This window comes from Rhincodon typus, chromosome 3 (genome assembly GCF_021869965.1).
Source record: "Rhincodon typus isolate 14 chromosome 3, sRhiTyp1.1, whole genome shotgun sequence".
Lineage (NCBI taxonomy): Eukaryota > Metazoa > Chordata > Chondrichthyes > Orectolobiformes > Rhincodontidae > Rhincodon > Rhincodon typus.
In genome coordinates this window covers 3,503,163-3,518,543 of record NC_063334.1, presented here as the reverse complement: position 1 = coordinate 3,518,543, position 15,381 = coordinate 3,503,163, and the positions used below count along the sequence as shown (strand labels likewise).

At 40.0% G+C, this 15,381-nt stretch overlaps 1 protein-coding gene across 1 annotated transcript in view; it reads left to right on the top strand.

Annotated features, from left to right (window-relative positions):
- The window catches only part of LOC109917483 (zinc finger and BTB domain-containing protein 5), a 28,735-nt gene extending 13,712 nt beyond the window's left edge, over positions 1 to 15,023 (top strand). Inside the window, exon 2 of the mRNA XM_020517317.2 lies at positions 10,974 to 15,023. Coding sequence (XP_020372906.1) covers positions 10,978 to 13,023 — 2,046 coding nt within the window. The 5' untranslated portion in view covers positions 10,974 to 10,977 and the 3' untranslated portion in view covers positions 13,024 to 15,023. The remainder of the gene's footprint in view (positions 1 to 10,973) is intronic.
- Positions 15,024 to 15,381: the final 358 nt, after the last annotated feature.

Below are 15,381 nucleotides of genomic sequence, written 5' to 3'. Positions count from 1 at the left end.
CACCTTGGACCAGAGATTCTTATGGTTTCGGTAATAAACTGTCTTCTCAGAAATTAATATTTCGACTACAAATAGTCTTGTGGACATTTGTGTCTCCAACAGCTGGGTCAGTGCAAATGATATTAAGTAAGTCACAGAATCAAAGGAATCTGACAGCACAGGAAGAGGCCATTTGGCCCACGTGCCTGTACCTGGCCTTGAAATGAACATCATTATCTAGTGTCAGTCTCCTGCTTTTTGCCCATACCCTTGTACTTTATGTTCATCCAAATAATCATCCAAGGCCCCCTCAATGCCTCACTTTAACCTACCTCTACTGCATTTCTAGGCAGTGCATTCCATAACCCAACTACATGCTAATTGGAAATTTTTTTTTCTTGTATCACATTTGCTTCTTTTGCAAATGACTTTAAAACTGTGTCTTCTTGCTCCTTTTTACAAGCTGTGACAGTTTCTCCTGCCTACTATATCCAGTTTGCTTGTGAATTTGAACACCTCTCTCAGATCAACTCTTTGCCACCTTCTCCAAGGATAACAGTCCCAACTCCTTCAATCTTCCCTCCATAACTGAAGTTACTCATCACTGGAATCATTCTTGTAAATTACCTCTGCACAATTTCCAATGTGTTCATATCCTTTCTGTTGTATAGTATCTAGAGCTATACATAATATTGAAGATGAGGTCTAAAAATTGTCTTAAGTTCACTGTCACCTCCTTGCTCTTTTACTCTCTGCCCCTATTAATAAAGCAAAGGGTACAGCTTTACTTATATCTTCACCTGTCCTGCCATCTTTAATAATCTGTGCACACGTACGTCCAAGGCCTGCTGCTCCTGGAGTCCCTTTAGAATTGTTTCCCTGATTTAAAATTGTCTTCCAATGTTCATTTGACTAAAGTGCATCACCTCTCATTCTCTGCATCAAACCTCATCTGCCAACTATCGCCTCCTCCACCAACTTATCTATGCTTTTATGGAATTCTATACAGTCCTCCTCTCAGTTTGCAAGTTTTGTGACACGTGAAAACTTTGAACTTGTCCCTTGAACATCAAGATCTGGATCATGAGTATATGTATAGTAAGTGTAATTCCTGACTGGTACCCTCAGCACTTGATGCAGGCCTCTCAGTGGTTATACTGTCAAGCCTTTGATTTCCCCTTGTACAACATGGAGGTAGGCTATGCTGTAATCAGACTAGAATTATCAAATTAATCCCTGAGAAGTTATTAGGAAAATGTTAGTGTATTATAAAGGATAAAATTGAAATATATAATGGGATCAAGCGGAGTCAGCTTGGCTTCAAGAAGGGGCAATTATGCCTGATGAATTTACTAGAATACTTTGAGGTAACTAGCAGGATAGATAAAGGGGAAGTAATGTATTTGATGAGATATTTCACATTAGTCGACTTAAGAACCCAAAGTGTTGAGGCAATATATTAGCATGGGTAGAGAATTGGCTAACTAATAGAAGATGAGAGAGTTGAGATAAGAAGTGCATTTTCAGGACGGCATCCTGTAATTAATGGAATGTCAGAGGGATCACTGCTGGGGCCACAATTATTTGAATTGGATGAGGAATGATGGCCAATTTTGCATATGACCCAAAAATAGGTTCGAAGGTAGTGAGGATGACAGTGGACAAAAATTTCTTTGGCCAAAAAAAGAGAGAAGATGTGAGGTTAAGCATTTTGACAGGAAGAGCAGAGGAGCTGAATATTATCTAAATGGAGAAAGACTGCAGAAAGCTACAGCACAGGGCGATTTGGGGATCCTTGTACCCGAGTGACAGAGAGCTAGCATCCAGGTTTAGCAAGTAAAAGGGAAGGCAAATGGAATGTTGGCTTTTATTTCAAAGGGATTGGCATATAAAAGTAGGGAGGTTTGCTAAAACCACACAAGGTTCCACTCAGACCACAGCTGGTATACAATGAGCAGTTTTGAGCCCCTTACTGAAGGAAAGCATTCAAGATAGTCCAGTGAAGGTTCACCAAGCTGATGCCAGGTTTGGACAGACCCTTGCTTATGACGCTGTACTTACCATGGAAGCACTTGACCCTGCTGCTGATTCATGTTGTCACACAGACTTGATTTCTTTGACATGCACAATCTCCCATTTCCAAAAATAACAAGCAATCACTAGTCATTGTGGAACTGTGTCACAATTTTTAAATGGGTTTGAAATATAAAATTTTTCTAAAGTATAAACTAATGCTATAGTTGGAACTTTTCCAAGTTTTAATAATTTTCGACTTGGAGGTGACAGTGATTTAGAAAATTTTCACAGGAAACGGGAAAGTGTAGGGGTTATGATGCGTTCTTTCTCTGTTTTGGTGGGACCATGATTGACAATTCCATGTTTGATTGTTTCGTTTGTAAATATAGTGCTGAAATTTCTTTGTCACTTTTCTGCTTTTACAAAACAGTTAGCTGTTAGTTTGTGGATAATGTGTTGTCTGTGTTTTAAGTGCCTGGAAGGCAAGAGTAGAGGGTGAAAAGGAGGTAAGAAACCTCAGGTGTTTTCACTGTAATGGAGTGGCAGGGCTGGAGGTTTAAGAAAGTTACCGGGAAAAAGGATATGGTAAAAGAGGCTAAACCAGTGGGATTATTTAAGGTAGTGAAGGAACTCCCAAAAGGAGTCGAGGAGCTGCAGGAGAGCTCACAGCGTAGTTACAGCCTGGAAAGTGAGACAGTGCCCGATCTCTACAAAAACTTCACCTCCTGTGGGTAAGGTTTACTCAGTAAAAACAGGGGAAGAAGGCAAAGAAGCTGCAAATAGTGAGAGATACGGGAGCTGGTCAGTCTCTAATAGTAAGAGATGAAATATTTACGCTCCTTCTGAAATGTTACCTGAGAGAGCAGTAATCTGTGGAATAGATGAACAGAGATTTAGTGTTCCCCTGTGTAAGATCAGGTTGGAAGGTCCAGTCAGGATAAAGAATCACAGAACTGGTTAGCAAACCGATAGACTTAGGTGGGAGATAAAATAAAGTTAGTGCAAATTACTGCTTAACAATTGGAAAGCAAACATCTACAGCATTTCTTGAATTTTATTTAGAAGCGGCACCAACGCAATCTTTTTAAATTGTCCTGTAGGAGCCTGATGCTGCTATTAGTTCCTGTTTTGTTGAATTGGCAACATTCTGACAAACTCAGAGACACCAATTAATAGCAAATGCATGGAGTTCACCTCAAGGGCACTAAAATGGCTTTAGAATTTATGGAATATTCATAATGCACAAGGACAAGTTATGGTTCTTTTACACAGGGGTGTGGAAAGAAAAAAAATTCACCATCACCAGTGAGAGTGGATTTAACTACCCAAACCCCTAGTCCTACTTCAATTTCAAAAGTTGTATCAATATGATCAGATCATTAAAGGTAAAGAGGATAGAATCATACAGTACATAGGATCAGCCCATTGAATCTGTACTGCCAAAAATATACTACTAGCTGCATCAGTCCCTCTTTTTTTTGTGCTTTAGGCCCATAGCCTTGAATGTTATGATACTTTAAGTGCAGAACCAAGTACTTTTTAAAGATTGTAGTTTCCCATCTCGGGCAGTGCATTCCAGATCACCACCACACTCTTGGTGAAAATGTTTGTTTCGTAAAATTCCCAATAACCCTCCTGCCCTCCACCTCAAAATTATGCTCCCTTTTTATTGACCACTAAGGGGAACAACTGCTTTCTGCTTGGGTCCATGTCCCTCACAATCTTATGCAGCTCTATCAGGTTCTTCTCTCACACGCATGTGCATACACCTTCTCTGCTGCAAAGAAAACAACCTGAGCTTATCTAGTCGGTCTTCACAGCTGAAATGCACCATCCCCGGCAACATCCTGGTGAATCTCATTTGCATCTGTCCAGTGCAATCATATCCTTCCCATAATGTGGTGACCAGGACTGCTCGCAGTAGCTGCGGCCTAACTTGTGGCCTTAGCTGTGGCCTAACCGAAGTTCTGAACAGCTCCAACGTGACTTCCCTGCTCTTATAATCTATACCATGACTGATATAAGACAAGCGGCCTGTTTGTCTCCCTAGCTACCCTTTAACTAGTCCTGCCACCTTCAGGGATCTGTCGGCAAGCACCCCAATATCCCTCTGTTCTTTGGAGCTTCCTAGTTCCATTCATTGAATAATTCTCTGCCTAGTCTTTCTTCTAAAGTGCATCACCTCGCATTTATCAGGATCAAATTTCACCTGCCACTGATCTGCCCGTCTAACCAATCTGTTTATATCTTCCTGTAACCCACTCCTTTCTCCTCACTGTCAACCACTGGCCAATTATTGTGTTATCCAGGTGCTGGAGGCTTGGATTTTTTTCCCTTTGGATCTTTTTGCCATGAAGTTCCAGTTTCTTTGGTTGCACGTTATTTCAACAGCGCAGAGAGCGTATGAGGGAATGAAACAGTAACCCTGCTTCTATTTGATAACAGAATGGGGCTTTTAACAGTCAAGGAGTTAAGGAAGGGGTGGAGTTGCTCAAATGCAATGGATGTGGAATTGTGTAGTCTTGGTGATGCAGGTGCGTGGTTGGAAGCTCACCAGGGTGGCTCAGAAACTGAACTGTACTATCCCTATAAATACTGAGGCTGCAAGAGCAGGTCAGAGGCTAGGAATCCTGCAGTGAGTAGCTCATCTCCTGACTTTCCCAAAGCCTGTCTGTAATCTACAGGGCATAAGTCATCACTCTGATGGCACACTTGCTTGGATGGGTGCACTTCCAACAGCACTCAAGCTTGACACCATCCAGGATAAAGCAGCCCGCTTGATTGGCACCACATCTACAAACGTTCATTCTTATTGCTACCAATAGACAGTTGCAACAATGTGTACCGTTTAAAAGATGCACTGCAGATATTCACCTAAGGTCCTTAGGCAATATTTTCCAAACCCACAATCATTTCCATTTAGAAGGACAAGGGCATCAGATACCTGGGAACACCCGCAAGCTACCCACCACCCTGACATGGAAAAATATCACCATTCTTTTGTTTGGTTTGGTCAAATCCTGGAGCTCTCTCCCTTAACAGCACTGAGAGTGTACCTACAGTAGATGGACTGCAGCGGTCTAAGAAGGCAATTCACCACCACATTCTCAAGGACAACTGAGGATGGACAGTAAATTCTGGCTTAGCCAGAGACGACCTCTTCATAGGAGTGAATAAAAAAAAGAAGACCCCAAAGTATGCAATGCCAAATCATTTGCAAATATGTCAGGAATAAGGTGGAGTCAGTAGTTGGTGTAGTGTAAACTGAAGACAATGACTTCTTCCTCCCCAGGAATTAATCGAGGAAAATTGCTGCTCATCCACTTTTTTAGATGTCTGACCAGCAGTGGGCCAAATCACAAGTCAGATGACTTAACAATAAGTCTATCTTTTCCATTTCCTTTTTCAGCCCAACTCTTACCAATATAATTTTCATCCATTCCACTATTCATTTTAGGAGGTGATAATACATTTGAGGACTTGGAAGCAGAAGGAATGTTAGAAATGAGTAATTGTTTGCAAGCACAGAGGGGTGAAGCTGGTAGGTTTAAAAAGAATGGGAGATATTATTTGAAGGGAAATAACCATTAACAACATCAGCTAATATGTGGGCCAGGAAGAGAAATTGACTAATTCACATTTTGTTCCATGTAATGTCAAACAGCGGGTATTGTGGACAGGATTGTGAGGGGAGATAATGAAACGAGAGAAATTTGAGTTTAGAGCTTGGATCAGTATAAACCTTGCTTTGGACTTGAGACAGGAACAGCTAAACAAATGGATTCAACCTTAGTGACAAAGTTGTCCATGACCACCTTATGCCTGTGGTTGGAGGAGAGGGGTTGAAGAGTTTAAGGAGATGGTTTGTAGTGAAGAAGAGAAGCAAATTTTATTTTCATTATGGTTGGATCCTGGAATAATGAGCAGTTTTGATGGGGGAGCAGATTGTGCTTTATATGGTCCAGCCAGATCTGGAAATGAATGACGAAACCATTTATCCATCCTAATTGTTCAAGTCTACATCTCGGCAAATTGCCGTAAAATCCCAAATGCCAGTTGGTAAAATTGTCTGACGTATTTACTCGCTATCAGAATCTCCTAGATAATCTAAATAAGGCAGGGTATACTGACTTGCTATAAGCAGCACCATAGTAATTGGAGTGTGTGTGTGTGTTAATGATTTATTACCAAAGTAACGGTCAGTATTCCTTTTATATTAGTTGTACATGTGTCTCTAGTAAATGCTTCAGAATGAGGTGAAGAAAGCAGCTGTTTAGAAGTTATGCTGCTGTGATTTCGATGCACTGATCTGAACAAAGACTAGATGAATAATTTTGTAAAGGTCATTGCAGAATTTGTACAGATTTTAGAAGGAAACTGCGCATAGTGTTTTGTGTATGTGGGCTGAATATTAGTTTGAGTTGTGTGATTTGTACACTCTGTAAAAGATATATAATTTAACTGCCTGAAATCAGACATTTTGGGCAAATATTTATTCTGCAGCAATAGAATTGGTTATTGTGATAGTAGGGTTAATATAAGGCTCATTGTTTATCACTTACATAAAATGCAATGAATCTTGCAAGAAATACTGATCTATTTTAAATATAGCTCTATTACGAATTGCTTGTCGTGAGATTTATTTTATTTTCAAAATACAAAATAGCAGGTGATCATCTCAACTGCTTGTGGAGATTAAATCTTTGTAAAATATTGCTGTACAAAAATTCTACAATATACAGAAGCCAGTTCTTCTGACATGGAGTGATATCTGCAGCTCCATGTGCTTAATACACTATCTAAAAGGCAATCTAAGGTATCTATCCCAAAGGATTGCTAATCATGCCTGTGAATGTGCAGAGTATCTTCAGTTTAGAGATGCTTCTGTACTACCCCTTCTCTAATGATACAGCAGTAAACCTCAAGGATATAATAAAACTATGGAGCAACAAATTCTCAGGCTAAAGCCGAAGCCAAATACAAATAACTAAACTGCTTTATTTCGCGGCAAACGGAGAGGCAGAATAACCGTTATTGTCAACTGCTTTATGAACATCTCTACTCAGTCCTCAAGGGTAACCCTGACCTTATGGTTACTTAACATTTACTGTATCATTTGCTCTCACACTTGCCTTTGAATCCTAGGTTTGCTGCTATGTTCCACTGAAGCTCCATGCAAGCACCTCATTTTCCACTTGAGGCATTTTACACCTTTTTAGACTGAACATTCAGTCCGATTAAATTCAGACAATGAATTCAGTCTTCCATTTTGATAGATCTAGCCCCACATGTCTGTATCTTGTTTTTAATGCTTTTGCTTACAGTTGGTACTGACATTTCTCCTTCTGTTAACGTGTACTTTTGGATCTGTGCTTTTTGTTTTACATTCATTTACATTCCCTTTTGCCTTTTGCTACATGACTCCTTTGATCTCCAAACTCCCTTGCTCTCTTGCCGTCCCTGACCTTTACTTCTGGTCCATTTGCACCTCTCCTGTTTTTCAACAATATAAAATGGATCATATTTCCACCTCCTGCTCTATACTGAAGCAGAGTCATTTCAGACTTCATGTTAACTCTGTTTCTCTCTCCGCAGATGGTTCCAGACCTGCTGTTTTGCTATTTTTATTTTAGATCTTCACCACTGGAGTGTTTTTTGCTTTTTGTTTGACTTATTATCTTCCAGTTTCTTCCAATGAATGTACCTTGTCTTTGTATAATAATATGAAATAATAAAATTGCTGTTTTTTTTCTAATGTTTGTGAGTCCCCTTACTGTCACACTTCTGAATAGAAACCGAAAGAACTGCAGATGCTGTAACTCAGAAACAAAAACAGAAATTGCTGGAAAAGCTCCAGCAATTTCTGTTTTTGGTACTATACTTCTGAGTCTGACTAAAAGACCGCCCACACAATTTTAAAACCAGAAAGGTATAAGGAGATAGTAAGAGCTGCCGATGCTGGAGTCCGAGATAAATGTGGAGCTGGAGGAATAAGGAGTCTTTTTTTTTAAATCGAAACATCTGTATTCAAAGATTCTGCAGTATAATAGCTGAGGTATTTTCAGATTATCAACATGGGCTAATGAATTGCCTATTGGGCTAGAGTTTGCAGTCAGTGGCAAAGCCATTGTGCTCACCTCTGAATAGAACTGCCAACATAGATCAATGGCCTGCTTAACTACCCTGTCTTCCTACAACTTCACCTTTTGAAGGAACTATAAACCTGCACTCCAAGCTCTCTTTGTTCAGCAACACTCCCCAGGACCCTGCCATTAGGTGTATAAGTCCTGCCCTGATTTGCCTTACCAAAATGCACCACCTCATTTATCTAAATTAAACTGTCATCTTCCACTCCTGGCCCATCTGATAAGGTTCAGTTGTACTTTGAGGTAACCTTCTTCATTGTCCACCAATTTTGGTGTCATCTGCAAACTTGCTAATCATTCTTCCAATATTCACATCTATATAAAAATGAAAAACATTTATATAAAGATGAAAAGCAGTGGAACCCAGCATTGATCCTTGCGGCACACCACTGGTCACAGGCCTCCAGACTGTAAAACAATCCTCATACCACCACCCTCTGTCTCCTATGTTCAAGCTAATTTTGTGTCCAAATGGCTAGCTCTCCCAAGATTCCATGTGATCTAACATTGCTAACCAGTCTACCATGTGGAATCTTGTCAAACGTCTTCCTGAGGTCCATCGCTCTGCCCTCAAAAATCTTCTTTGTCACTTCAAAAAACTCAATCATGTTAGTGAGACGTGATTTCCTGCTCGCAAAGCCATGTTAATTATCCCTAATCAGTCCAAATGCATGAAAATCCTGTCCCCCAGAATACCTTCCAACAAAGTGCCAACCACCTATAGTCTGTAGTTCCCTGGCTTTTCCTTACCACCTTTCTTAAATAATGGCACCATATTTAGCCAACCTCTAGTCTTCTGTCACCTCACTATCTCACTATTGATGATACAGATATCTCAGTAAGGTGCCCAGCAATCTCTTCCCTAGCCTCACACAAAATTCTAGGATACACCTGATCAGGTCCTGGGGATTTAAACACCTTTATGCATATTCTTGAGATGTCCAGCACCAACACCACCTCTGTAATATGGACACTTCTCAATATATCACTATTTATTTCTCCAAGTTCCCTAGCTTCCATATCCTCCAACGTAAATAATGACACAAAATATTTGTTTAGTATCTCTCCCATCTCCTGTGGTTCCACACATGGGTGGCTTTGTTGATCTTTAAGCGGTCCTATTCTCTCTCTCAGTACTTTTTTGTCCTTAATGTATTTGTAAAATCTCTTTGGATTCACCTTAACCTTATTTGCCAAAGCTATCTCATGACCCATTTTTGCCCTCCTGAGTTCCCTGTTGACTATACTCCTACTGCCCTTATACTCTGTGAGGAATTCACTTGATCCCAGCTGTCTATACCTGCCATATGCCCCCTTTTTCTTGACCAGTGCCTCAATTTGTCTAGTCATCCATCATTCCTTATACCTATGAGCCCAGTCCTTCACACTAACAGGAACATACTGCCTCTGGACTCTCATTATCTACTTTTTGAAGACCTTGTAACGAACTTTTTCAAGGGGTTTTGTTTCAAAACCATGAGAATAAGAGTACTGGTAGTTCTCCTATAACACTATAATTGCATTCTTGTGTGACCTCGTGCTATAGAAAATCGCATTATAGGGAAATCGCTATACCTGAACAGCAGAAAGTTTGCATAATGCAAACAGCATCCACTATTCATCAATTGCATTACATCCAATTCGCATTAACGAAACAAGCATTATAGCAGAACCACCTGTAGATGTTCTCGTGAGTTCACTGATTTCCAGTTGACTGGATCCTGAGGAAAGGACTTCAACATTGCAAACTTAGAGAATCATAAAATCATTGACAGCAATTTCTGGATTTGTTCCCCTGAGCATGGACATGCTAAGCAGTCATCCTCTGCTTTCTGTTGGTTAGCCAATCCTCTTTCGAAGCTAATAAGTAACCCCTTGTGCTGTTACCTTGGTGTCATGCTTGGTTCCTGTGCTAACTGCTTTGTTCCATGAAGAGGATGAATGTACTGAGAACGTCTGATTCTTGAGACATTATTGACTGTTTAGAGTCATTACTGTGACCGCTTGGAAGAGGCCACCTCATAGTTCTGGTTAGCTGCAGCTGCTGCTGAGCTGATTTGTAAATTTTAAAAGAAGTTTTAAAAAAATACAATTGTGACCGGCTGTAGTGCTTTTTTTTAGTTTGGTTGTAATAAATTTAACTTCTTTAATATTGGCTGAAAAGTGCAGATGAACATAATTGCATTTGACTGAGTGTACATGAGGAAAAACTCTGGTGTCTCTGACTGCAAACAGGGAAAATATCATTTAAAATACTGGCAGAAATGTTCCAGATGCTATAACACTTCGTGCAGTGTGACTCAGGTAGTGAACATTCAACGGTGCCCAATCAAGATGCAGCTTTTCCAAATTAGATTTCATAAAAGGAGTTACTAGTGTAGAGAAACGGATAAGTACTTTCTCTTGTTGATAGTTATTGTGCATGTTTGTGAAACGGAGAATCAGTTGTTTTGTTTCTGTGCCATCTTGGCCAATAGCAAGCATTATGATAATGTGATCGGGCAGTAGCAAGCTGCTGATAGCTTTGCTATTGCAATCAACTGTAGTCAGTGAGTGGAATCCTTCGCTTTAAAACTTGGTACATGAAATGAAATGAGTAAGTATTTGCTATGATTAAATTTATACTTTTATAAGGAATGCTTTAGGCTAAGACCACCCTGTAGTTTTAATGCATTCGCCATTATCATGAACTAACTAACTGCAAGTCGATTATATGATTGTGACGAGATTTGTTTGTAACCAAAGAAAAATTACTAACTGGGAAATGATGACTGCTACAAATGGGGGAAGAAGGAAAAAAAACTATCACTGGCTTTCTTTCTCTTTTAACAGGATCATGGATTTTCCAGGGCATTTTGAACAAGTCTTCCAGCAGCTGAACTATCAGCGGCTTCATGGACAGCTCTGTGACTGTGTGATTGTTGTTGGAAGCCGTCATTTCAAAGCCCATCGCTCTGTGCTTGCAGCATGCAGTACCCACTTTCGTGCTCTCTTTACTGTTCCAGAGAGTGATCAGTCACTGAACATGGTTCAGCTGGACAGTGAAGTAGTTACAGCCGAAGCCTTTGCCGCCCTTGTTGAAATGATGTACACATCCACACTGATGCTAGGGGAGAGTAATGTTATGGATGTGCTGCTCGCAGCTTCCCACCTTCACCTGAATTCGGTTGTTAAGGCTTGCAAACATTACTTAACAACGAGGACTGTACCCATGTCTCCTACAAGCGAAAGGCTTCAGGAGCAAAATGCTCGGATGCAGAGGTCCTTCCTGCTTCAGCAGCTGGGTTTGAGCTTAGTAAATTCTGCCCTCAGCTCTAGTCAGGGAATAGATGAGCAAGTCAATGTGAACTCATCACTTCGCCATCACTTGGAGGATCAGTCGACTGCATTTCCTGTCCAGCGATTGCAGAAAAGGAAAGCCATTCCTGATGAAAGATCAAAGAAGAGGATGAGACCTTCGGTGGATGAGTCTATCATCACCGAAGAAACATCAGATAATGGGCAAGCCGTGGTGCACACATGTGAGGAATTATTTACACCAGACTCCCTGAAGTTGGGAGATGGTTCCAAAACTGATGCAACTGTTGAAAACAATGTGGAAAGTGCTATCATATTTGAGCAGGCCTTTAGCACTCCAGAAGATAACCAGGTACCCAGTCAGTCAGACAACAGTGCAGTAGGCCATTCTGAAACATCCATGGCTTCTCAAGCAACTCATGTTGAAACTGCTTTTAATCAAGATTCTGCTAATGAGAAGTCAGATTTCCACTCTGAGACCACAGAACTTCATGTGAATGGAAGTGAGGAGCAGGTCCGAATTGTTGTGAAAGCTGAACCATTGAGCTCACCTGATCCTCAGGATGAGGCCAGTGATGTTGCCTCACAGGCTGAAGGTAGTGAGTCAGTAGAGGTGGAAGGAGGAATGCCTGGTGCAGAGAAACTGGAGCTTAGCCCAGAGAGTAGTGACCGGAGTTTCTCTGATCCTCAGTCCAGTACTGACAGGGTCACTGACATACATATGCTAGAATCTGCGAACACTGACTCAAAAACCCCCTTTCACATTTCCACCTTTTTGAATAAGAACCGAACAAACAGCTACAGTGGGGGTCAGAACACTGATGACAACATTCCCAACACAACAAGCGATGGCAGAATAGAAAATGAAGCTACTTATTTAATGAGTTCAGTGCCTGGCATTTCTGCTGGAGCCAACTCTTCAATTGCTGCGGCTCGGCTGGAGAATCCATTTACTGATGGTTCCGATACTCATTTTATGCGACCCATGCATGACTTGCTGGGGCTGTCCTGTGGGCAGCCTTCCGGCTACAAAGCTGGGGGAGAACCATTCCGATTAGATTTTCCTAGACCTAGTTCTGGATTGCATTCATTATCCAGACAATCTATCATTTCATCGCGAGGAGGAGCCAGCAAATTCCCAGGTTATCGTCGCATTGCCCCTAAAATGCCCATTGTTACCTCAGTTGGAGATGCAGGCTCTGGTTCCCAGGACACTGGTTCGAACTCCCAGATCCGAATGTTGAACAGTACCGTTTCTGCTTTTGAAAATAATCATTCTATGCAGTCAGGTCCTCCCCAGCTGACACGGGCATCGGCAGACGTGCTTTCAAAGTGTAAAAAAGCCATGTCAGAACACAATGTTTTAGTGGTGGAAGGTGCCCGTAAATATGCCTGTAAAATTTGCTGCAAGACTTTTCTAACATTAACAGATTGCAAGAAACATATCCGTGTCCACACAGGAGAAAAGCCCTACGCTTGTTTAAAATGTGGGAAAAGATTCAGTCAGTCGAGCCACTTGTACAAGCATTCCAAAACAACCTGCTTGAGATGGCATGGCAGCAGCTTGCCAACTACTCTACTTTGAGATTAGACTTTCAGCATGACCATTTTCATGTCTCTGAAGGATCTTTAGATCTTTTTAAAACAAGGTGGTTTGTAAAATTAAAGAAGAAAATAAGACTTTTCACTTAATTAACAGCAAAGTGTCAGTAGGGTGCTGAGTTGAGCAACTTTAAATTTTGTAGAATTTAGTAACTGTATATATGTACTGCACTTTTATATGCTCTTAAGCAGTTTTGTTTTGGTAGTTGCACAATAATGCAAATCTGCCAAGTGATTAGTACAGAGTTGTCAGTTTGTGTATCTTTCAAAAGTTTAGCTTGTGTTTTATTTCTTAAAAATATTTAAATTAAAGAAAGAAACCAGTAACCTAATTTTGTCAATCGTTGGGAACCTCAGTATTTATGTGGGATGGTAGAGGTTTCAATCTCTCCATCTACCAATGAACAAACCTTTAATAACCACACCATTGTGCAGGAGGACTCATCCAAGATAAGTGCATGAAATGTTTAAGAACAAATCCTCACCTTTCAGTTCTGTAAAATGGTATTCCTATACTATCTAGCACCATCACCAGCCGAAGGCAGTCGTCCAGTAGAAATGTTAAAAGAAACATTCAAATGTGTAAAGTATTGCAAAATGAAGATAATAAATAAAGAGAACTATCCTGGAATCTGGTTCACCAGAAGTGAAATGAACCTCCTTCGGACTGTTTGATGGCACAGAATTGTCTATGATTTGTCGTTATCTCTTTAATGGTGTTGGACAGGGGCATACTTGTGTAACAACTTATTGAACTTGTAGACGTGCATGGGGAGACCTGTATTTTTTTTTTTTAATCCCATGTGACTTCTAAGCGTAAGCTATATCACTTGCACCAGGCACAGTTTGACCAGTCAGAAGGGCAAATAATACATGCATACATTCAGTTTCTTCATGAGCCAATAGTTTCCTAATTTTCCAGCTCTTGCTACTGGTTCTGAGCTCCTGAATCCACTGCTGATCCTTTTTACTTTAAAGCTTATCTTCCTCTTGGTGTGCCATATCACAACGTCCCTTTCAGTATACCAAACAGCATCAGACGTGGACAAGATGCTGCTTTGAAGATCAGTCTGTTGTGAATGATTTGAATCTGTTACTAGGTGCAGACATATTAAAATATTTCAATCTACCTTTCACAAGCACAAAAACTATTCATCCAAAATTTTAAGAAAATTTTCAGTCACTAACCTATTTTGTCCAACGTTCTTTCGAAGGAATGGTCTTCATTACCAAAATCTGAGAGCCTGTCGTGTAAAACTAAATACTGTGCATTTTGGTGTATAAATTGCACTTTTGAGGCAGTACTTTTGATTATGTAAGATAATGACTACACTGGTCAGTTATACAGAATACTTTCGGTCTGGAATATTTACTCAGACTTGTAAGTGCAACACAGTCTTTCAGGATATTATTTGAAGTTTATGGATGCCAATGTGTTCTCTACGGGTTTTTAACAAAATGGTTCTGTTAAAAGTTGGCATTAATTAGCACACAGCACTCTGAATATGTGCTGTCCTTATGAACATTTAAAATCTTTCTTTTAACCACAAAGGAGAAAATGTAAATCTGTGGAGAGCCCCATAAGTGTTTTTATTACAAGTCAAGAAATATTCATGTTGGCATTTTTCAGTATTTAGAGATGGAAGTTCTCAATTACAATGTGAAGATCAGGCTGAACAGCAGCACCTTTCTTCAGCCCATCCAAAGTTTCAGTTGTATGAATCCTCTGTTTCAGCTTCTCAGAACTTTTAATAATGTGAAAGGCATATTTATTCGACTAGGTTGTGTGAAGAGCCTTACACTACCAGTTATCCTGACTCAACTGAAATGCCAAAAAACTGCAATGGAATGGGACTAGAGGAATAATGGTGAAAACACTGTCAAAGTATACTTGTGTAGTATAAAGTAATTTTGTACACTATATACAGTCTCTGTAAAAGGTCAATATACTGTAATGAATAAAAAAATTCATGTCCACTAAAACCTTCAATTTGTAGACAATGTTATTTCAGATCTGCTCTTTTACAATGAGATGCTTTACATAGTGGTAGTGTAAATCGTCAAATATCATGATGCTATCCACAGGATATCTGACTTGCTTTACCACATTCAAATTCGTAAAACGAAGGAAAAAATCATTCAAGTAAAGATGAGAGTTTAAATTTAATTATCTAATTCACTAAATGGAGTGTGAATTTATTCTAAATTGCATTAGTTTAGTGTAAATATTGATTTATCAATGTGATAAGAATGGTTTAACAGTTTATTATTGCAATAGTATTGTAGAACCTGCAGATTCTCAGCTCCCAGTGTGTTAGCTAATTGATTTTTTTTTAAAAAA